Below are 23,224 nucleotides of genomic sequence, written 5' to 3'. Positions count from 1 at the left end.
ATTTTCCCTGGGGAACAGGGAGGAACATCCCTGCCTACTGTGTGTTAGGGCTAGGGGTCTGGTTGGTGAGAACAGCTACACCCACAGCCCAGATCTTTCAGCAAATGTGCTCTGGGGTCCCTGGGCTCTGGCTGACCCACAGCCCAGCTTCCTGTTCCTTGTGTCTTGGGAGAGGATCTCTTGTGACTTTTCCTTTTTCTTTTTCTTTTTTTTTTTTTTTTTTTTTAATTTAACTTTCCTTGGTCCTTTCCATTAGGAAGCCTCTCCAAGGACAGTGTCAGTCCTGTTGGCCATATTTTCAGACCCACCCTGTGTGTGTTGACTTGGAACTTTTCCTGCCCCTCCCTACCACATGCCAGACGTTGTCACATCTGCAACTCCTCAACAGAGCCAAGAAGAGGGTGATATGATCCCTGTCTTTCAGATGAAGAAATTTGAGAGGCAGGCTAATTAGGTGACTTGTCTACAGCCTCACAAATAGTAGAAGGCACAGCTGGGATTTCAACCCCAAGATTCTTCCCCAAAGCCTGTGTTCTCCCTGTCCCATCTCACTGTCCCTGCCCTTCTGATGGGATGTCACTGTAGCTTGATCCTCCCCTGGCCTGGGTTGCTTTGCATTCACTTAACAGCGAGAATATCCATGGCACACACCCCCTCCACAATAATAGCCATAACAGCCGTGCTTCCCATTTGTTCAGTGTTGGCTGTGAGCCAGGCCCTGGGCTAATCAAGGGCTTTTACTCACATGAACTCCTGTTGTCTTAATAACAACTGTATGACATTCATACTCTTTTCCCCTTTCAGGGCTTGAGACTCAGACTCATGAAATATGCAGTACATTGATTTTACAGACAAGTAAGCCAGAGTTTTTCACCCAGGGCCATGCAGGTGTGACCTGACCAGGTCCACCCCACACACTGCTTGCTTCTGTCAAGATGCTCCCACTCTGGAGGCTGCCTCATAACCCCACTCTAGGAGTTCCTCGTGTTTGGACAGTTGCTTTGTGGTCCTTTTCTGCTCAGTCTTCACCAGCTCTAGGAGGGCAGCTTCTCATCTCTGTTTTACAGATGAGGCAACTGTATAAGGGCTGGCCAGAGCTAGTTACTGGCCGCACTAGGGTTTTTCCACCTTGCCAGGCTGTGTCTTCAAAATGCCATATTTTTGTGTCCACTGGTGCATGCCCCTTACAGACTCTTCACCTCTGTGGCTTCTCCCTTGAGTCCCTGTCAGCCATTAGAAGTTGCTTAAATGCAATTATTTCTCGTTACTCCAGAGCTGTTGAGTGTCTGAGTTTGGATAGGGTGGAAACCCGTATAGGTGCCTGGGCCCCACTTCCAGAGAATGGGGTTTGGGGGTTCCTTAGTGGGGGTGGGCCTGCTTTTTTTTTTTTTTTTTTTTTTTTTTTTTTTTTTTTTTGCTGTAGCATCCAGATGGTTTGGGTGTGCAGGCTGAATCTCCCAGGTCTGGGCCGCAGTCCCAAAGGGCCTGGCACGTAGTTGGTTTTCTTTTTTATTTATTTATTTTTTTTTTTTTAATAATTTTTTTTTCAACGCTTTTTAATTTTATTTTTGGGACAGAGAGAGACAGAGCATGAACGGGGGAGCGGCAGAGAGAGAGGGAGATACAGAATTGGAAACAGGCTCCAGGCTCCGAGCCATCAGCCCAGAGCCCGACGCGGGGCTCGAACTCACGGACCGCGAGATCGTGACCTGGCTGAAGTCGGACGCTTAACCGACTGCGCCACCCAGGCGCCCCACGTAGTTGGTTTTCAATAAATGGAAGCTATGGTCACTGCTGCTCTCAATCAAGTGTTTTCTAGAGACCCACTTTGTGCCCAGTGCACACTGCACACCGCCCAGACGAAGAGAGCAAAATGTTAGCAGCAAAACCACTTGTGAAAAGCATGGGCTGCTGCCTTGTCAGGCTTTGGGTAAAAGCTTGTGGGTGAGACTGATGTTTTAGAGAGGGACTGAGGGAATGAAAACAGTCCACACGGCAGTCAAAAGGGGGTGGTTGATTATGGCAACCACTGTGTAAATATTATGGAGCCATTAAAAGTGAACACTGACACAGAAAAAAGGTTAAACATTAAGTGAAAAAAGCCTTCAGGAGAGTATGTAGCATGATTCCACTTGTGTTAAAAATCACACAGATCGGTGCTCACTTTGGCAGCACACACATTAAAATTGGAACGACACAGAGAAGGTGAGCATGGCCCCTGCTCAAGGATGACACACACGTTTGTGAAGCGTTGCATGTTTTATTATTTTTTATGAGAGAGAGAGAAAAGGAGTGGGGAGAGCAAGCTCCGGGAAGGGGTAAAGAGAGAAGGAGAGAGAATCCCAGGCAGGCTCCATCCCATGAACTGTGAGGTCATGACCTAACCCAAAATCAAGAATGTGACACTTAACGAACTGAGCCACCCATGCACCCTGCATTTTAAACATGAACACTTTTCGTTATGTACCTGTAAGATTTTTCCACCAGGTCTCAAAGTCGGTGCTTTAAGAAAGAAAAAAAATCACACAGATCTTCCTGGAAATACATAAATTCAGTATAGGCCATCTCTGGGAAGTAGGACTGGCAGTAAGCGGATGAAGGGATTATTCTTACTCTAAACTTTATCCTTGTACTCTGACAGTTTTATCGTGAGCAGGTGTTACTTTTAGAATTGGGGGTGGGGAGGGGTAGGGCGTAAAATGGCATCCCAAGAACAAATAGGAGTTAAAAGCCCAAGTGTAGGTACCCCTTGTCCTGTGACTGTCAGCAGCCACTTTCCCAAAGCCAATTTCTCAGAATGGGCTCAAGAATCTTAACAAAAAAAGAGCACAGTTTCCTGAGGTTTTTTTTGTTTTGTTTGCTTAGAGCTAGTGTCCTTTTCTCAATTCCTGGCCCACAGAATACTTGATAGGAAAAAACCCAACTCGTAACGTACCATCTCTTGCCTCTTCTGTTTCCTACCCCTAGACAAATGTTTATGGGTCAGCCCAGAGACGAAAAATGAGACCATTTGAAGGCTTCCAGCGCAAAGCTATTGTAATTTGTCCCACTGATGAGGACCTAAAAGACCGGACTATAAAGCGAACTGATGAGGAGGGGAAGGATGTCCCAGATCACGCGGTCCTAGAAATGAAAGGTAGGAGATAAGCCAGCACAGCAGGGTCCTTAGGAGAAAAGCGCCTTCAATCGTCCTTTCCTCCCCAGCTCCTTACTTATTCCTCTTTTGATCTTGTCCATTCTTTCCTTGCTCCTGTTTTGCCCTTCCCGGTCTAGTGCACCTGTGAATGGAAGAGCTGCTGGCATCTCTCACAGCATGGTTTAGACTAGATGGGGCTGGGGCAGGATGAGGGAGAGGACACGTGGCGGGAAACGCTGAGACCTGCACATCTCCCGCCTCTGGCACCCACCGGTGGGGTGACTGAGCAAGCTTCATTCTGCTCCTGTGTAGAAACAAGGATGGTGATTCCACGTCTCTGGCCCACTCCCTGGGGAGGCTGGAGGGAGTGTTTATATTTGGTGGGGCTTGTAGCCACCTCTTCAGAAAAGGGACAGGAGAGTCTTTATTAACTCCTGATCATTGTCAGAGAGGTTAGGACCCTTTCTCACTTCTGTCACTCACTATTCATGCCTCTGCCATCTCCCTTCTAGCCGGCCAGTGTCCTGGGGGTGTAGGGGACTAGACCTTGGGAGGTACTGACCTCCCTCTCCTTGTTCCCTCCGGGGCCCTGCCTTCCTCCTAGCCAACTTCACGTTACCAGACGTTGGGGACTTCCTGGATGAGGTGCTGTTCATTGAGCTGCAGCGGGAAGAAGCAGACAAACTGGTGAGGCAATACAACGAAGAAGGTCGCAAGGCCGGGCCACCCCCTGAAAAGCGCTTTGACAACCGAGGTGGTGGTGGATTCCGGGGCCGTGGGGGCGGTGGCGGTTTCCAGCGCTATGACAACAGAGGCCCACCAGGGGGCAACCGAGGAGGCTTCCAGAACCGAGGAGGAGGCAGTGGTGGAGGAGGCAACTACCGAGGAGGTGAGACATCTCAAGCAGAGCTGTCTCCGCTCTTGGCTCCCGGGTCAGGGTTGGTGATTGCTTATTCAGTCAGCAGATGAATTTTCCCTAGCACCAGCTGTGGGCTGAATTCTGGTGGAGAACCAAGGTGATCAAACTCTGGGGCCTCAGGGAAATTCCCACTGTCCTGCTTCTCCTGGGGATTGCTTCTGAAGCCCATGCCTGTTTGTAGGTCACCCTCTGTCATTTTTACGAGTCCAACCTTCCATCTGACCGTGAGCTCCTTAAGAAGAGGGGCCAGGCCGAGTTTACTGCCAGTCCTGCCTTCCAGCTCAGGCACAAGGCAAACGTTAGGACCGTTTTCGGGATTCAGTATTCAAACAAATAGAAAAATGGGCTTAGGTTAATTTGCCCGTTTCTCCCAGCTAAATCCAGATCTGGGAGCAGGTGGTCCAGTGCCCAAGTTTTCTATCTTAAGTTCTGCTGTCTCTGAGGTAAAGTGTATGATCGTGATTTAACTAGCATACCCAACTGTTTCAGTGTTGTGCTAGATAGTTCTGGGGACACAGCCATGACCTGGACAGACACATCACCCCGTGCTGACAGTACAGAAGGATTCTGGACTGAATGGCAGAGCCCAGGGTTACTGTGAGCTTGGGTGACACCAGATCCAGCCTGTGAGGGAGCCAGGCTCAGGAAAGGCCTCCCAAGATAGCAGTGTCTAGGCTGAGGTCCAGAGACCTGTGGAAGCTGACAGGAGAAGGGTTCTGGGCCCAACAACAGCTGGTCAAGGGCTTAGGAGAGATGGCCAATTTGACCCAGCCTGAAGAGGACTGTCCTCAGTATTTAGCATCCCTCTTCCTGACCTTCTCTGATTTGTTCAATAGCTATCAAGATGCTGGGGACACAGTAGAAACCAAAACAGCCCTGGTCACGAGCTCACAGTCCAGTGGGCAGGACAAACCTGTCAGCAGACAGTGAAGACTGAGTTATCAGGGCTGTATGGGGGCCTTGCCCAGGGGTCTGGGGAAACCCAGAGTGGAGCCCAGCTCCTGAGGGTCCCAAGTTCAGAATGACGAGACCTCCCACCTGGCTTCTCCAATGCAGGTTTCAACCGCAGCGGAGGCGGTGGCTACAACCAGAACCGCTGGGGTAACAACAGCCGGGATAACAACAATTCCAACAACCGAGGCAGCTACAACCGGGCTCCCCAGCAACAGCCGCCACCACAGCAGCCCCCGCCACCGCAGCCTCCACCGCAACAGCCGCCGCCACCACCCAGCTATAGCCCTGCTCGGAACCCACCAGGGGCCAGCAGCTACAACAAGAATAGCAACATCCCTGGCTCGAGCGCCAATACCAGCACCCCCACTGTCAGCAGCTACAGCCCTCCACAGGTGAGAACATAACATGTACGGGGCAGCGGTTGTGGTCCCGTGCTCCAGCCGCGGGTCTCCACTCTTCCCTCCAGCCCTGCCCTTCTTCCTGGCAGTGCTTTTGACTGGATGGACCCTAGATATTCCTTCCAGACCCAGATAAATTGGGAACTTCTTGTTTTTCCCCCTCGCCCCACCTCTCAGGGTGGTGTGCTGTAAGTGTTGAATGCTGCAGCAAGTACATTTTTCTGGGCTGTGTCGCTGGCCTCTACTGAATCCCCAAGAAAGCACTTGATCGGAGCTGCCCTTTGCTGAGGCTGGAAGGGACTGATCCCCTTATCTCTAGCATACTGAGACAGGCCCTAAGGTTGGGAGGTCTCGCCCTGTGCCCTGAGAGTTTCACTCCGGAGCAGCTCCTAGCTCAGTTCCAACTCTCCACAGCTGGTGCTCGGACTCTGGTATGCACAGGCCTGTCACCCAGAGCCATCCGCAGCCATTTCCTGAGCGCCTTCCACATGGCAGGCCTGGGAACAGCTGCCAAGAGACATTGGTGAATGGCTCCCAGTCCTGCTTTAACCAGAATATTTCCTAGAACGGGATTTGGGCAGGCACGAGTTCAAGCCCCCACCCCACGTCTTAGTTCTGTAACCTTACATAAATGTTTCACCTCTCCGGACCTCATATTCTTCATAAAAGGCTAGAGTTGTTCGTAGAACTCACTTCTGAGGTTTGTTGTAAGGGATGGGTGGCATTATAGCTTTGTGGGGAAAGCTCTGGAACTAGACAGACCAGAGCTTAACTCCCAGCTCCACCACTTTTTACTGTGTGACTTGGGCCCGGTTGTTTCACCTCCTTGAGTGTCAGCTTCCTTCTCTGTAAAATGCCACTAATGGAACCCGCCTCTCAGATTTGATGGGGGGATTAGATGGGTTAACGACAGAGCCTGGACTTGGGAAGCACCTGGGAAATTGCTACTACAGTTGCTCTCAGCCAACCTTCCCAGAGCAATTGCCACCACTTATTGAGTGCTCAAGCTTACTGAATACACAAAGCAGTCGGAAGGGGAAAAGGCAGTGGAATTTCAAGAGATGCTGTGCGCCTTGCTCCCCCAGGGTCTTAGAGCCAGGAGACTGCAGAACACAGCCTTACATCCTACCCTGTCCTGCCACGTCCCAGAGCTGACCCGTTTCCTCAGCCCTCAGACAACCTCCACCAAGGAAGTTCCTTTGTGGGCCCACTGCTTACGAAGGCCCTTCCTCCATCCCAGCTGAGCTATTTCACAGAACCCTGATTTTTCCCCCCGTTTTCCAGCCGAGTTACAGCCAGCCACCGTACAACCAGGGAGGGTACAGCCAGGGCTACACAGCCCCTCCACCTCCACCTCCACCACCGCCTGCCTACAACTATGGGAGCTATGGCGGCTACAACCCGGCTCCCTACACCCCACCGCCGCCCCCCACCGCACAGACCTATCCTCAGCCCAGCTATAACCAGTATCAGCAGGTAGGTGCCAGACTCAGGCTATGGGGGTCGGGGGAGGGTGTGCTAAAGAGACTTCCAGGGGCCTGGACTGGAGTCTGTATTTATTCCTAAAAAGATGGGCTGGCCTCAGGCCAGTATTTGTCTGATGTAGCCATTCCATTTGGTGGACACTTCTGTACCAGCTGCTGAATACCTGATCTGAACCTCCCCTCCCAGTGCAGCAAGCAAACTACAAAGCAGGGGCCTTCAAATCCTGCTTCAGCACCATGGCCAGTGTCCACACCCCTGGGTTGGTGCTAGGCCATCATAGCTATTAGTAAGTGTTTTGAATATGGCTATCTGGCTGTACCTGAAAGGACATTAGGTTGGCAAGCCAGGAGGTCTGGGCTTTAGTCCCTGACTGTCCATCCATGTGGCATCAGGTCAACCACTTGTCCTCCCAAGGTGCCTTGATTTCTCTATCAGGGGACCCATCTCTGCCCTGGGTGGGAGTAGGGTCAAGGCAGGAGCCAAATGTGGGTCTGGGTAAGGACAACCTGGTGCTCTTGGTCTCTCTCTCCAGTATGCCCAGCAGTGGAACCAGTACTATCAGAACCAGGGCCAGTGGCCACCATACTACGGGAACTACGACTACGGGAGCTACTCCGGGAACACACAGGGAGGCACAAGCACACAGTAGCCGGTGTGCTCAGGAGGCCCCTGCCGGCTTCCTCCACCAGCGCCCACCTCGGCCCCCTCGTCTACCCCCACTGGGTCCTGTGGTGCTGGGGGACGGGTCATCCCAGGGCTGCCTCCTTTCAGCCCACTGCCTCCCCTCTGAGGGGCTTCTTCCCCAACACAGGGCCGGGCATTTTTCTCTGGATTCAAACAGGCAACAGTGACCTTTTATTTTCTGTTTGTCCCCTTCTTCCTCCCCTTCTCCTCTTCTTCCTCCTCCCCTCCTCCTTTTTGACTGAAGACCCCCCCCCCCCCGCCTCTTGGTCAAACAGTGAGGCTGCAGTGGCTGAGGGAGGGCCCCTTCTGCCCATCTGTCCCAGTCCTGCTCCAGCCCCCTCAGCTTCCCACACCCTCATGCAGTTGGTTGTAAATTCTTCCAGGAGCTGTTTTACTGTCTACTTTTCAGGATTTAAGAAAAAAAAAAAAAAATCAAAAACTTAAAAAAAAAAAAAAAACCCCACAAGTTTAAAAAGTAAAATGCGGAGGGAGGAAGCAGTGACAGATTTTTTTTTGGTAATTATGCTTTTTTTTTTTTTTTTTTTTTTTTTTTTTAATTTTTAGAATTTCTCTGTTTTTACTGTGGCTGTCGATACTTCATCAGGATAACCATTTCTTTGCTGAGTTCAGGTGACTGAGGAAGAGCCACACCCTCAAAACAGAACACACAAAACAAAACTATAGAATCATCTTTAACCTAACTTTTTATACGATGTCTCAGTTTCCCGTAACTTTGCACACAAGCTTCTGTGTTGAGTTGAATTGTAACTGCTTTTTGTATTTGGAGAGAGTGTGACTATTGAACTTGAAACCTTTTATTCCGGGCGTCTTGGTAGTTTCTGGTGGGATTAAGCGGGTGAGAGGGAAGAAGGGGAGGTTGGGGGGCTCCTTCCCTTCAGAACATGAAATTTCTCCCACTGCCTCCTCTCCAGAGGTCTCCCAGGTGCCAGACCTAAAGGTTTTTCCTACAATGATCCTCTGATTATTTTTACTTCCCCTTGACCCATATGTTTTAACAGGATTTTAACAAACTGCACTTATTAAGAAATGTGTTTGCTTTGTTTTGTTTTCTTTCAATAAATGACATGGCACCTCCTAGCAGGAAGGAAGCAGGGTTGAAACCCTGAAGTGTTACTGCAGTTGGCCTTTAATTGGGGTGGGGCCTTTTCAGGGGGACATTATTTGCTCATCTATTAAACACGTATTGAGGGATTCATGTGCTGGGCCCCATTTTTGGTGCTGGGAATGCCCCCTTAAAACTGGGGCACTCAGTTTTAAAGTAGTTCTCTGGTCCCCGCTCTTTTCTGATCCTCTCACACCAGACAGTCCCAAATCTCTCCATGAATTTGTGAGTAGAAGGCATGGCAGGTCCCTAGGCAGAGGATGAGGTAGGGCTGATGGGATGGAGACCAGGGGTAGACTGTTGGGAGTCATCACTGGGTGTGACTCCCCAGACACGTCAGCCCCGGCCTTGGGTGCTAGACTTAGGACGGTTCCTGCCTGTGCTTCTGGATCCAGGCCGGTGGGAATTCCACGGTGCCCACTCTGTGCCTCACTCTTTCTGGACAGTGCTGAGGATATAGCATGGTCAAGGCAGTCCTGAGCCCTACTCTCATGGGTCTCCCAGTCCAGAGGTAACACAGACTTTCTAAATGGTGACAGCACCAAGTGGTCAGCTGTGAAAGCCGGAGGTGGAGAGTTGGGTGAGGGGAGCTGGACAAGAGAACAATTTTAAAAATAGCCAGGGTAAAAGACTCTGATTGCATTTCTGTGGCCTAGTATCCTCCTTTCCCAACAACTGGAGTCATTCCTTTATCCCCTCTGGACATGTGGTATTCCTGGCCCCTTGTGAGGGACAGTCCTGGGGCACAGGAGTGGCCAGTTCAGCCCCTTCCCTTCTAGTACCTCAGAGCCTTGTGAATAGGACACAGGCTGCAAAAAGGCAGGAGGAAGGCTGACCAGCTTTGAGATTGGGGCTGGGGCATTAGAATGTGAGATGGAGCCAAGATTGGTGGCTAGTTGGGCTAAAAGGGACCCTACAGTACCCCTACCCCCACTCCACCTATTCCGGAGAGCAGAAGGAAGGGCCTTGGCCCCCATCTGGGAAATCCCCTTCCTTGCAGGTCCACATGTAGGGCAACAGCACCCTCTGCCGACCTCTCTGGGTAATCTCTTAAGTGTAGTCTCCACCCATCTGCCGTGTAGCAAATGGGCCTCCAGATCCCTTATCCTGGCAATGCCAATGGGAAGTTATTCCCCTGCTCCTGTCCACAGTGTCTGGATCATTGCACCAGCCTCCTCACAGATCCCCCTTACCTCTAGTCCTTTACCCTGATGCCCTCCTGCCTGCTACCTGAAGGATAAAGGAGCTCAAGCTACTTAGTGCAGCTTATGAGCCCCCCACCCCCACCCATGTGCCTGGCTCCTGGTGACCTCTCTGGCTTCATCTTTTGCTGTTCCTCTGAACTTTAGATCGGTGGTTTTAAGTCCTGCTCATCGTTCAGGTCTCAGCTTGGGTGTCTCTTCCTGGAAGGATGCCTTCCCTGACCCTCCAGGCTGGGTAGGCAACCCCATAAGATCCCTGGCCACTCAGGGTAGTCACTTGCGTGGTGTCTGCCTACTTTGTTGGTAACTCACACTTGAATAGGAGTCCCTACCCAACACCTCAAGCAGATCAGGACCAAGGTTGTCCCCACTCCACATCTGCAAATTCCCAAGGTCCTGGGAACACAGTGGGAAGCTCTGTCTGATCTCACCGCCCATCTCCTGCTAGCCAGGGACTGGCTGTGATGCCAGAAGCAAGAGACAAGCTTAGTTATTCTTTGAGGTGGTGAAGGACACAAAGGGGATGGGTTGGAGTCAAAGCCAGACCATAAACCCTCAAGAGGCTCTGGAAGGTGGCCATTCAACTATCCATCCAAAAAGTAAGCATGCCAGACTTTGAAGTTCGAGCAGTGAACAGTGGTTCAGATCCCTCCAGACAGTCCAATTCTGCAGCAGGTCAGATAGGGGTGGGAGAGGAAGAGTGGAAGAGACTCCCCTGACTCCAGCGCCCTTAACCTTCCTGGCTGCGAGGAGGCGGGACCTGGGGGAGGCGCGCATGCGCAAAGGAAGGTTCGCCTTCAGCCCGGAACTGTTGTTTCGGACTCGGCGGAGCACCGGGACCCAGGAGTGTGCTCGGCCGGAAGTGGCCGCTGAGGACTTGGGACCAGAATTGGCGTGCGGGGCCTGCCGCGGCGGTTAACAAGTAATAGAGAATCAGGATGGAGACCGTGGCGACCACGGCGGCGGCGAGGGAACCCGATGAAGGTGAGGTCCTGGCCACTCGGAGGAGGCGGGAGGGTGGGGCTATGGTGTCACTGGGAAATGATTCCCCGTGAGCTCGCAGGAGGACTCTTTATAGGGGGACACCTGCTCTCGGGTTTACCAGTCCGCGTGGCCACTTAGTCCAGATTAATGCGTCCCTTGTTGCGAGCTGCAGTGCTTTTCCCCATCCCCTCCCCTGAAATTAACCTCTTTCAAGTTCCAATCCAGCCGTTTCCATGTGCCAAGCTAGCCCGGTTCCTTACCAGGCTAACTCTTAGGTCAACATAAACCTGTCCCCTGTCCCGGCTAAGTCCCAGTGTCCCAGTCAACCCTGCCTTTCAAATGACCTCCTTCCCTAAGTCACACTGACCCTTTCCTTGTCCCCAGGGTCACCCTCCTCCTGTCCCATGCAAAGTCTTGCTTATTCGAGACTTAAACAGCTTCCCCATTTCATTCTCATTCCCCTTCCCCCAAAGTCCGCAGTTCCATCTGCCGCCTCAGGTCCTTAATCCATTTCTGTGCTGCCTTCCCCCCCCCCCCGCCCCCTTTCCTTTGCATTTTCAATCTCTTTATTCTTGTGATGCCTTCCCCTCCGTATCTAAAATGCTTTAGTTTGGGGGCACCTGGGTTGCTTAGTGGGTTAAGCCTCCAACTCTTGATTTCTGCTCAGGTTGTGATCTCAGGCTTTGTGAGATGCAGCCCCCTCCCCCTACGTTGGGCTCTGAGCTGACTGTGCGGAGCCTGCTTAGGATTCTCTCTCTCTCCCTCTTGTCTCTGCCCCCTCCTGCTTTCACGCTCTTTCAATCTCTCTCTCTCAGAACAAATAAATAAACATTAAAAAAAATAAAAATGCTTTCATTTTGCTCATCTTAAATTTTCATCCCGGTATTTCCGAGTCATCCCAGATGGGGCGAGGAGCGGTTGGGAAGTTGGCTGAAGCATCACTGGCCAAGAATTGGTAACTGTTGAAGCTAGATGATGGCCATGTGGGGTGGGGGGAGGGGGGACTTTGGTTGTCTTCTCTACATCTGTGCATGTTGGAAATTTTCCGTAATAAAAAATGTTTTAACCTAAAGTCTATCCTTTGATCCCATGTACCTTCCAGATACCATGTATCTTCTCCAAAGAGTCCTCCACACCTGTCTCCCATTTCCTTACCTCCCATCCACTTGCCGTCTGGCTTTCACCTTCAGAAACTGCTCTGATCAAGGCCACCAATGACCTCCCCCGAGTACTTCAACGGAGTCACCCCATTTAGGGCTTTTCCTACTGGACTGCTCGGACAATTCAATGCCATTGACTCCTCCATCGCTCTTGAACCTTGTCCCTCGGTTTCGGTGACACCGCTCTTTCCCATTTCCTTCCCTTCTCTCAGGCTCCTCCTGCTCAGCCTCTGTCAGTTTTCTATGGCCTCTGCAGCAAGTGACCACAAGCTCGGGGGCTAAAAACAACAGAAATGTATTCTCTCAGTTTTGAAGGCCAGAGGCCTGAAATTGGTACCACTAGGCAGAAATCAAGGTGTTAGCAGGACCGTGGAGGGCTCCCTCGGGGGTTCTTCCAGCTTCTAATGGCTCCTGGCGTTCTTTGGCTTCTGGCTACATCACTCAGGCGTCTGCCTCTATCCGTCTTCACGTGGCCCTTCTCTGCAAATGTCCGGGCTCCCTCTCGGACTCTGTCTTACAGACACTCATTGTGGCATTTAGGCCCCAGTCGAAGATAATCTCCCAGTCCCAAGAGCCTTAACTTCATCGCACCTGTGGAGACCCATTTTTTTGGCCAAACGCAGTAATACAGCCTCCAGGAATTAAGGCGCAGCTGTCTTTCGGGGGCCCCTTTTGTAGCCTGTCATGGTCTCCTTCACGGGCACGTCCTCTTCCCGAGTCAGGCCTCTTTCTAGCCCCCTCTTCTCTTGCCCTCACACACTCCCATGCCCTCCCCATGACCTCTCATTTCCTCTGGCTTTAGTTTTGTCTTGACTCCATGGACTTCACAACTCTGGCCCCAGCCCTGCACTTTTCTTGTGAGAAACCTCTAGCAGTCTCTTAGATGTCTCCCCTTGGATGTCCCCTGTGCCCATGATACGTTCCATATCCCAAGACCTGTTCCTCCTCCGTGACTCTGTCTCAGGGACAGTTTGACCAAGCCCCACACCAGAACCCTGGACCTGAACTAGATGAGATCCCACCTCTCAGCTCTTCAGCCCCGTGGCTTGCCTACTCAGCCCCCAGAGCATCTTTCCAACCCCTGCCCCATCCCCTCCTGCACATCCCCTGCAAGACTGGTCCGGCTCAGTCTTCTCTGGTCTCAATGATTAAAGCCCTCCCTGAAGCCCATTGTACCTGTAAACCCTCAACCCCGCTTCCCTGTACCAGCCAAGCTGCCCAAAGGCGTTGCCTCTATTTTCTGTCTTGTCTTATTTCCTGCTTGCTCAGCCTTGCTCCAGTCCCACAACTTTTGAGAAACAGCTCTCGACAAGATTTGCCTAGAGTTCAGCTTTCCTGTTACCAGCGCCCATATTGTCTTTGGATCAACGTGTGAATGAGTAGGAGATGGGGAGTGAGTGAACAAGTTAGTGCATGTGTTAGTGATTTTGTGAATAAGTGAAAAGGCAAAGAATTGAGTGAGTCAATAAATGTGGTAAAGGACCAAGTAAACACACCAAGCTCACTTGTGCCTCAGGGCCTTTGCACTGGCTGTTCCCACTCCCTGGAACTCTCTTCCTCCAAAACTGTCATAGCTCAGTCCCTCACCACCTCAGGACTCTACTGAAATGTCACTTCTTTGGCAAGTTCTTCTCTGCCCCATTTGAAATTGTAGACTGCCCCCCACTAACCCCAGTCCTTCTGCCTTTCCTCTTTATTTTTCTCCATAGTCCTTGGAACCACCCGACAGACTACGTTTGCTAACATGTCACATGTTTTCAGTAATCATATTTCTCATTGTCTGTGTCCTCCACTAAAATGTCAACTTTGTGCTTACTGTGGCATCTCTAGGACCTTGAACAGTGCCCAGAATATAGTAGGTGCTCAGTAAATGTGAAATGAGTGGCTGAGCATCTAGGCCTTTCCACCCACCCCCCTCCCCCACCCCCTCCCTTTCCATCCCGGGACTGACAAATCTCCCCTCTCCCCACAGGCTGCACAGAGCCCAGTACTGGGCACTGGGGGGAGCTGAGCTGGATGCCTGTCCCACCCAGACCCCAGGACAAGGTGAAAGCAGCAGAGGGAGCACCAGAGGCCCCGAATGGTGGCCCCCCTGGGGTTGAGGATGCGGCGGTGAGTGCCATGCTGCGTGCCGTGGCCGCCAGCCGCCTGCCCGTGTGCAGCCAGCAGCAGGGCGAGCCTGACCTGACCGAGCAGGAGAAGGTGGCCATCCTGGGCCAGCTGTACCATGAGAAGCCGCTGGTGTTCCTGGAGCGCTTCCGCACGAGCCTCCGTGAGGAGCACCTGGCCTGCTTTGGCCACTTGCGCGGTGACCATCGGGCAGACTTCTACTGTGCCGAGGTGGCCCGGCAGGGCAGCGCCCGACCCCGCACCCTGCGCACCCGCCTGCGTAACCGGCGCTACGCTGCCCTGCGTGAGCTCATCCAAGGTGTGGGGCCAGGTGGGCCGGGCAGGAGGGGAGACTGAAGCAGAGGAAGCAAGAAACAAGGATGCAAGAGTAGAGACAACAGACAGAGGTCCTGGGAGACAAGTTTTGAGACAGGGACACAGGGAGGTTGAAATAGAAACATGAAGCAATGAGGAAGATCAGTACAAATGGGAAGAGAATGGGACAGGCAGTGAGAAGGGTCAGAATTTAGTAAAGACACAAGTGCCGTTTCAGATCAGTGGGCCGAGGACACAGTACCTTGCACTGTGGTAAGTGGTCATCCCTCAGGAAAATGCAATCCCTACCTCACACCATACACAGAGGTGCTGAGGAAACCTAGGGGAGTGTGTCTGTGACCCTGGGGACACAAAGGCCCGCTTAGACAAGGCACACATATGGATGGCACGAAGAAAAACACTGAGACCGTTTTGACCACGGCATAATTATAAGCATCTTTGTGACCAAAGACACCAGAACTAAAGTTGAAAGATGAAACTAAATGAAGCGGAGAGTGAGTAAAGATTCTGGTTAGGGAGAAGAGCGAGGTCATAGGCCGTAGAGCGAGGGAGATGGAGAGGGTGGGGCGCAGTGACAGGGAGTGAAGCTAGAGATCGGGGGAGGGGGCGGGGGGAGGCGGAACAGATGAATGGTGAGGTGACAGGCACAGAGTCCAAGAGAGACTGGTGGATAGAGGCAGAGAAGCAGAAACAGACCCAGGGAAAGAGGCTGACAGAGCCAGGGAGAGGGAGAGAAACAGTATGGTGGGAGATCCCAGAAACAGGGAGATGGGGTAAGAGAGAGGGATAGCCACAGACCCCAGTGCTGCAGAGGCCAGGGTTCTGGGCACATTCTCACCCTGGGCTCTGAAAGCAGGGCTGGGACTGGTGGGTTGGAAGGACCCAGCAGGTTTAACGGTTTCCTGAGGGACAGAGCCACCCCTGCAGGAACAGGCAGCCAGGAGAGATGCGAAGGTCCCGGGTTTGGGGTGGTGGGGAAGCCAAGCATACCTGAGGGGTGGCTGCAGAGAGGAGCACTCTGGGAACAGGTGAGAGCCAGGGTCTGGAAGACCACCGGGACGCCCACCTCTGGCACATCCTGCTGTGCTCACAGACAGGTACACGTAACCTACATCCTGGCTTCTGTGTGCGGGACCCCTGCCTGTGGAGCCCCGCACACCCACTCCCAGCCACACTCCTGGCACCTGCAGGAGGGCACGTACACCCGTGTGACCCTGCACACACACCCACGGGCAGGTGTGTGTGCACTCTGCCCAGGCATAGTGGTGCACAGGCCCCGGACCACCGGTGCCTTGGGGGCCAGGATGTACATGGCCTGATTGCACACACATGCTTACACGTGCAAGGACACATGCACATACCGGCCTGCTTATGCGCATGCTCAGACGCATGCGTGAGTACTTGTGGCCACGTGACCTCGGGCCTCGGCAGATTTTCCTGCGTGTCAGAACGTGCATGCACATGCTTGCACTCACGCGTCCACGGCTTCCTACAAGCCCGATTATGGACACATGTGCTCAGACGTGCTCACCCCGCACCCGGGCCCCAGCCTCACGTGCAGACACCCCCCCCCCGTCTCCGTGCAGGTGGCGAGTACTTCAGTGACGAGCAGATGCGGTTCCGGGCCCCGCTGCTGTACGAGCAGTACATTGGGCAGTACCTAACCCAGGAGGAGCTCAGTGCCCGCGCCCCAGCCCACCGGCTGCCTGAGCCCGGCGCCCCCGGCACCGCCTGCCCGCTCTCTGACCTGCTGCTCCAGTCCTGCGAGGAGCGGGAGCTGCAGCAACGGCTGCTCCGACAGCAGGAGGAGGAGGAGGCCTGCCTGGAGGAGGAGGAGGAGGAGGAGGACAGCGATGAGGAAGGTGAGGGCCAGTACCGGGGAGGCCCGAGGCTGGGGCCCCCCGACCTGCAAGGTCAGACCCCCTCCCCTGCTTGCCCCGAGTGCCCAGGCTCTCCCAGCCTCTCCAGCATCTCTGCCCCCCGCCCCCCTGCTCCTCAAAGGCACCAAGGAGTCATCACTCACCTCCAGGCCATTACTCATGTTGTTCCCTCTGCCAAGAATGCCTTCCCTTCCCCACCCTTCAGGTAGCAGGTCCTGACCCAGCTCTACAGTCTCCAGAGTGCTATATTGTCCTCCTGTGTTCAGTGTGTGCCCCAGGAGGGCAGGACCGGGGCTGTCTTGGTCACCACCGCGTTCCCGGTGCCACCAGCACAGAGGAAGCAGCTCTTTGTGGGTGTGTGTTCAGCACGTACCCAAGGGTACCCGTCCCATCCCCCCACTGAGGGTGTCTGCCCCCACAGACCCGAGCCCCGGCAAAGACTCAGAGGCCTGGGTCCCTGACTCGGAAGAGAGGCTGATCCTGCGGGAAGAGTTCACCAGCCGGATGCACCAGCACTTCCTGGACGGCAAGGACGGGGACTTTGACTACAGGTGATTCGTGCCCCCCTCCCCAAGCCTGGCACTCCACAGCCCTCGGCCCAGGCATAAGGGTTTCAGATCAACCAGGGATCAGTGGGTGACCTTGGACGAGCTTCATCCACCTCTGGGCCTCAGTCCCCTCACCTAAAGAAGGGACTGAACAAGGCTGACAGCTCAAATTTGATAAGACGTTGAAATATTTCCATTCGGGTGAGCAGCGGTGATCTAGAAGGATGACACCACCCCGAGCCCCCCCAGGTGTCCTCCGGGCACCGCCGCTTCAGGCCCCCAGACCCCCTGGTGCTACAGGAAATCACCCCTGGCAGGGAGAGACCTGCGGTGGCCGCTGCTGTGGTGCTGCTTGTTGATGTCCACACTGTAACCCTGGGCGAGACACACAGCCACTGCTTTGGAAAGGATTTTGCCATCAGGGAAAAGAACACAGAAGAGTGAAGGGTCAGAGTCAAAGATAAAAGGCTCTGACAGCTGAAGCAGTCTCGCCTTGTGGGTGTGACAGCCGATGCCCAGCTTCAGACCCAGCCCCGGCAAACCGACCCTCACCAGCTGTGGGGCGCACGATGGCCTGATCTAGGGTACCCCCCCACCTCCAGAGGCGAGCCTGGCTGATGTGCTTCCAGCTGGGGTGGAGCCTCCCGGCCCGAGTTCCCACACAGAGCGGGGTGCAGAATGCCTAGGCCGCGGGGAGCCCTCAGAAAGCCGGGTGCCCATGAGGAAATGGGGCCTGGCCTGAGGAATAGAGACGAGCGGGGACCGGCACCTGTTCTCCCCTGGAGGGCAGCTGCTGGGCAGCAGGGCCAGTGGGTCCCCACCACTGTGGGGCTAAGCACCTGCTGTGTCCAGACTGTGGGGATAAAGCAGCAAGCAAAGCTGACAAAAGGGTTCCGTGCCCTGAAAGGGGACCCAGTTTAGTGAGGAAGCAAAAGAAGTATTTAGCATCTGGTGCTGCCAGGGCCATGAAGAAAATTAAAGCAGGGTCGAGGGGCAGAGGGGTGGGAGGTAGTGATGAGGGGGCCAGCATAGGCTCTCTGAGCAGATGACATTTCGGCAAAGACTTGCAGGATGTGAGGGGTAAGCGACATAAATACCTGGGGTCAGAGTGTTCCTGGCAGGGGAGATAGCCGGTGCAAGGACCCTGAGGCGGATCAGAGGAACAGCAATGGGACAGGGGTGGCTAGAGCAGATCGCGAGGGGCGAGGAGCAGGCGGGTCTCCTCAGAGGTGCCGGGCCGGATCAGACAGGGCTTCCTGCACCCAAGGGAGTATGGTGGGGGTCACGGGAGAGCTCAGAGCACAGCCAGGGGTCCTCTTCACAATTTAGGATCACATGCGCCCAAGGCAGACATTTCTCAGCACTGTTGACCTTTCTCGGGCCAGATGATTCTTTGTGCTCATTGTCCTGTGAGCAGCAGGGTGTCGAGTAGCATCCCTGGTGTCCGGTGCCTGGGCACCAGTGAGAGCCCCCCTAGGTGTGACAACCAAAACGTCTGCACTTTTATCCCCAAATGTCACCTGAGGGGCAGAAGCTTCCTAGTTGAGAACCACTCCAGGGAATGTGAGTTGGCCTGTCACCACATCTTCCAGCTTTTTGAGAGAAACCAGAAGTTTTTATGTACAATCTGCTTGGAAGACTTCATTTGAAGCCCTGAGAGACTCCATGCACCTCCCCCCCGCCCCCCCCCCCCCCGCCCCGGGTTAGCTCCGATTTATAGCCGCATATGGCCTGGGATCTTGGAGGGCCCCTCCACCCCCGGGCTCCTCCAGAGGGTGAGAAGCAGGGAGGCTGGGGTGGGAGGGGGCAGAGCCGGCCCCTGACAGCCCCTCCCCCCACAGCACTGTGGATGACAACCCCGACTTTGACAACCTAGACATCGTGGCGCGGGATGAGGAGGAGAGGTATTTCGACGCGGAGGAGCCTGAGGAGGCACCCAGCCCAGAGCTGGATGGGGACTGACGGCCACGCCGCCCACCCTGCCCGTGACTTCCTCTAGGGGACAGCAGGGCAGCCGCCCCACACCCCCAGCCTCGCTGGCTCTGGTGCCGTCCCGGCCCCGCCCCTGCCCCCTCTGTGTGCGGGGCTCCCTACCTTCCCCCACTCTCCTTCCCTGATCCAGGTCTGTCTCACTGTCTCTCTCACTGGCTTTTTCTCCATTCCTTTCCTCCTTCTATGCGTCACTGTCTTTTTCCTCTCTGGCCTTCTCTCTCTCCCCTCTGTGTGCCTTGGCCTCTGTTCCCACGACCGGGCTCAGGCTGAACATCCTCCCCCTGATGGAGGCCAGCGGGGCTCTTTGTAGCTGGAGCCGGCCAGGTCAGTGCCGGAGCGCAGCGCGGGGTCGTGAGCCCCCGGGCCCCGCCTGCTTGTCCAGCTCTGTACTGGTGGGCTCTTGCCTCCTTCAACTTCACCCTGGGCCTCTGGTGCTTCCTGCCCACACGCCCCCATCTATCAGCCTCCATGCCGCCTGCCTCTGCCCTCTGCCTCTCAGCCTCTCTCTGGTTTCAGTGTCGTCTCCCCCCAAACCCCAGCCTGGCTGCTGAGGAAGGAGCCTCACCAGGGAGGCTACCAGCTCCCACCTCTCCTTCAGGACCCAGGCTTGGGAGGGGGGTGTGGGGCAGCACTGGGGCCATGGGCCTGCGAGCTTGGGTGTGGAGGGAGGGGCGTGGGGAGGGGGGCTCTCTCCTTCAGCCCCACCGGCCAGCCCCTCTGCCTGGCCACAATTTTCCCTTCCTTCACTTCCTCCACCTCCTTCTCCCTCTCCTGTTTACACTCCCCAAATACGCACAGGCTGTTATCATGGGTCCTGAGTCATCCCACACACACAGCCTGCCCCAGCATCCCTGCCCCCAGCTGGCCACAGGGCCCGCCCCACAGAGCCCCCCGCCGCCCTGGGCTAATGGGAGCCAGATGGCCTCTTGGTGACTCAGCCACTTGGCCTGTGGGAACCCAGGCGTCCTGCCTTCCCATGCCCCCATACCCGGTTCATGCTCCCTCAGTAGACACACACACACACACACACACACACACACACACACACACACACACAAGGGGTCAGCTGTTGGCAAGGGGGTACAGGCCACACAGGTCAGAGAGATAGGGCCTGGGGACCCTTCACTCCTGTGAGCCAGCATGGTGACACCCTGCCATAGCCAGGCCTGAAGACACTCAAAACCACCTCAGGCATATGGCCCGGAGAAAGGGGGAGACCCCCAAGGCCTCCCGGGACCACAGCCCTTGACCCCTGGGCCTCAGCTCTGCCCTCTGGGTCAGCCAGAACTAGAGCCAGACACAGAAAGTGAGAGCTAGCCTAGAGGCCGAGGGATATTCACACAGAGAGATCATTAAACGAGGAAACTTCCGGTCACTGAGCAGTTCTGTCCTATTCCAGGCCTGATGGGCCTGATGCCCCATGGAATTCTCCAAACAACCCGGTGAACTAGGGACTCCGCTCCATTTCATAAGTGAGGTGAGGGGAGGGGGCCAGAAGGGGAATGTTACTTGCTCGAGGGCTCACGGCCACTGACAAAAAGCCAGGTCTAGAACTTCACAGGTCCTAGAGACCATTCTAGCCTGTGTGTTAGCTGTCAGGGCCACTGGGAGCAGACAGACGCACGGACTTGCTCAGAAAGGTCATGAAGAGACAGCTGTCGAGGGTGATACCGGCAGCTAATGCTTTGGGGCCCTCCCCACATGCTTGGCACCATGCTGCACACGGGCTTGGAATCATCTCGATGGTGTGTAAGTCAGCACCTGGACCAGAACCATCACGGCGGTCCTACTCTTCACGTCCTGCCAGTAGCAATGCCCTGGCTCCCAGAGAAGACCCCCGATTGGCCGGCCAGACTCGCCCTTGGAAAACCTGAAAGCCAGAGGATGGAAGACGTTTGTCCCTCGGGTACACGTGTGTGTGTGTGTGTGTGTGTGTGTGCGCGTGTGCCCACAGTCAGAGGACTTCTCTAAGCCAGGGAGCAGCCCCGAGTGAGGTGTGCAGTTTTCATCAGTCTGTCATTTGATCCTTAACGCTGTTTGTGATATACTTTGCCATACATAGATTTGTTACATAATAAAAAGTGATGAGAGACCACAGCAGTTGAGTCAGAATTAGGGTTAGTCAGATGGTGGAGGCGGGAGCGTCTGCAGCTGAGACAGAGGTGGGGCCAGTCAGGAGGGACTGTGGGAGACACACCCCCGGCACGGCCCCCGCAGCTGCCACTGGACCCTGAGGAGCCAGAGGTGACTGTCCCTCCGCCCCCCAGCCCTCGGTCGAGGCAGGCGGAGAGGCTGAGTCAGGGAGGGAGGACCCGCTGGGGGAGAGCCCCTCCGTGGGCATCCGGCCCCCACCCCGTCTCCTGTCTGTCCTCCTGGCTGGGCTGTGCCGGCTGCCACCCGCACCCCCATCTGACCCTTCTGCGTGTCCTGCCCTCGCATCCTGTCCCTCCCACCGCCACCCCTCTCCCTCGCTCTCTCCTCTCCTCTGCCTTCTCTTCTGCCTCTGTGCCTCTGGCAGCCCGCCCGAATCTCCCATCACCTCCCACCTCGCTTGTCAGCCCTACACTCTTCCCCCCGCCAGCCCTGCCCAGGGCCACTGCCACCCCTCTCACCTCCCTCCTGCTCATCCCTATACACTGGTCCCTTAGCCTGCGTGACCATTCGTCCGGAGTCTCCGCCCCATTTCCCCCTCTCCCTGTGGTCCCTGGCCTGCCCCCTCACCCCCTGTCAGCTGGCCCCTCTTCTCTGTCTCCCAGACCCTGGGAAGCCCAGTGGGGATGTCCAGGTCAGAGGGTCACTGGTGGCCCCTGGGAGCCCAGGATGAAGGGTCACCGCTGCACCCTCATCCAGAAAGGGGGAGGCAAGGCTGTGGCCTGTCTGGCCCGAAGGAAATGTCTGCGCTGTGGCCTGGTCACCCCCGCCCCCAGGACCTGCCGGGCTGCCACCACCCCCGCCCCCGGGCTGGGGCCGAGTAAACACAGCCGACGGCAGCCGGGATATTTATACCGAGGTCCGGGCGTGGGTCCAGTGCCCACCACAGCCCCTGCCCTGCCCGCCCGCCACAGCCAGCCCGAGCCAGCGTGGCACCAGCCGGCAAGGGGACACACCGCAGACGCAGCCTCCACTCAGTGCAGAGGCCACTGGGCGTGTCGCTAGGGATGCCGTTGGCTTCCCTGGGGACACACCGTGCCCGCCCCTGCCCTGGAAACACCAGCACAAAATGCAGACCTGCAGGAGACACTGCCAGCCCACTGAAGACTCACAAGGCCTCGAACCTGATGCAAAATAGAGACCCACACGACAGCTCACACACCGAAGTCACCAGCCCACGGACGGGAGACAAAACGCAAACACCACCTGTTCTCAGAGCTGAGGACACCAGTCCCTGCATAGACACACATTCGCACAAACACACGGGGAGTAGGACAGCAAGCATGCTGGGGACACACCCCACAGCATGCCCTCTGATGCCAGCCACGCACACACCGATCACAAACATAACCCAGAAACAACTCACCCACGGACACACAACACGTGCACTGGAAACACAGCTCCAAGAGCAAACACAAAGCACAACCCCTCCCGGAAACACACGTCTCTCCCAGACACACAGACAGACACGGAGAACATCCAAATTTTTAGTCGAACTTACTGAAGAATGCACAAATCTACACCCAGCGAACAACGGCAAAGATGTGGAGAAAGAATTCAGACCCACAGCAGGCCCCGGGGACACGACCCTCTCCTGCACACAGACTTGCTGAGACACAGTGTCCCGCCACAGAACCCAGAGGGGGCACTGGCTTGTAAACAGGAACCCCAAACTGGGACGCACACGCTGGAAATGCAGGACAGGGAGACACACCGCAGGGACGCGTGCTGGGACACAGGCTTTGGTAGTACCTGTGCACACCCAACACAGCCGGAGGGCACCCGCTGGGGCGTCAGAAACCCCCAGGCTGGACAAAATTCACAGCACAAAGCTTGCGCGCACACACACACACACACACACAAAGGGGTTGTGAACACGTTCAAATTTACATTAGAAACACCCCAAAGACACCATCGCTCGGGGAGAAGGGGCTTTCTCTTTCGTCTTCCCCCTCCTCTCCCCTCCCCGCTCCCTCCGGCTGACCCAGCCCCCAGGCCTGTCTGGGGGAGGGGGCAGGAAGGCCTGAGCTGGCCTCCCCGGCCGTGCTTCCTGCCCCGTGGGGGCTGGACGGGAAGCTGGGGCTCCAGCCGGAACCCAGGCTCCCCCCACGACTTCCCTCCCCTCCCGGGCTGCCCGCAGGAGTGGGGGAGGGGGAAGGGGCG

General features: G+C 55.3%; 2 protein-coding genes and 1 non-coding gene across 4 annotated transcripts in view; all 3 read left to right on the top strand.

The window, feature by feature from the left end:
• HNRNPUL1 (heterogeneous nuclear ribonucleoprotein U like 1) overlaps window positions 1-7,748 on the top strand; it is a 34,657-nt gene extending 26,909 nt beyond the window's left edge. For both annotated transcript variants that reach the window (XM_042970762.1, XM_042970763.1), the window contains exons 11-15: window positions 2,968-3,136; window positions 3,741-4,025; window positions 5,112-5,401; window positions 6,692-6,883; window positions 7,425-7,748. In XM_042970762.1, coding sequence (XP_042826696.1) covers window positions 2,968-3,136; window positions 3,741-4,025; window positions 5,112-5,401; window positions 6,692-6,883; window positions 7,425-7,541 — 1,053 coding nt within the window. In that variant the 3' untranslated portion in view covers window positions 7,542-7,748. The remainder of the gene's footprint in view (window positions 1-2,967; window positions 3,137-3,740; window positions 4,026-5,111; window positions 5,402-6,691; window positions 6,884-7,424) is intronic.
• Window positions 2,157-2,263, top strand: LOC122234442. The gene has a single exon (XR_006212230.1). It is a non-coding gene; the product is annotated as a U6 spliceosomal RNA (small nuclear RNA).
• A 340-nt stretch (window positions 7,749-8,088) lies between the features above and the next one.
• CCDC97 (coiled-coil domain containing 97) lies at window positions 8,089-21,007 on the top strand. The gene is made up of 5 exons (XM_042969235.1): window positions 8,089-10,885; window positions 14,018-14,473; window positions 16,077-16,352; window positions 16,792-16,921; window positions 18,760-21,007. Exons 1-5 carry the CDS (start codon window positions 10,840-10,842, stop codon window positions 18,878-18,880), a joined length of 1,029 nt encoding a protein of 342 aa, XP_042825169.1. The 5' UTR covers window positions 8,089-10,839; the 3' UTR covers window positions 18,881-21,007.
• The last annotated feature ends 2,217 nt before the right edge of the window (window positions 21,008-23,224 follow it).

Source organism: Panthera tigris, chromosome E2 (genome assembly GCF_018350195.1).
Source record: "Panthera tigris isolate Pti1 chromosome E2, P.tigris_Pti1_mat1.1, whole genome shotgun sequence".
NCBI classification, from domain to species: domain Eukaryota; kingdom Metazoa; phylum Chordata; class Mammalia; order Carnivora; family Felidae; genus Panthera; species Panthera tigris.
Note: the sequence above shows the minus strand (reverse complement) of the source record. Positions and strands in the feature narration are given on the sequence as shown.

Bases quoted from the DNA above. Each gene is read 5' to 3' on its own strand.
- CCDC97 (XM_042969235.1), top strand. From the start codon at position 10,840: ATGGAGACCGTGGCGACCACGGCGGCGGCGAGGGAACCCGATGAAG. The intron at 10,886-14,017 runs GTGAGGTCCTGG...CTCTCCCCACAG, and splicing joins GGCGAGGGAACCCGATGAAG to GCTGCACAGAGCCCAGTACT. The intron at 16,353-16,791 runs GTGAGGGCCAGT...CTGCCCCCACAG, and splicing joins GGAGGACAGCGATGAGGAAG to ACCCGAGCCCCGGCAAAGAC.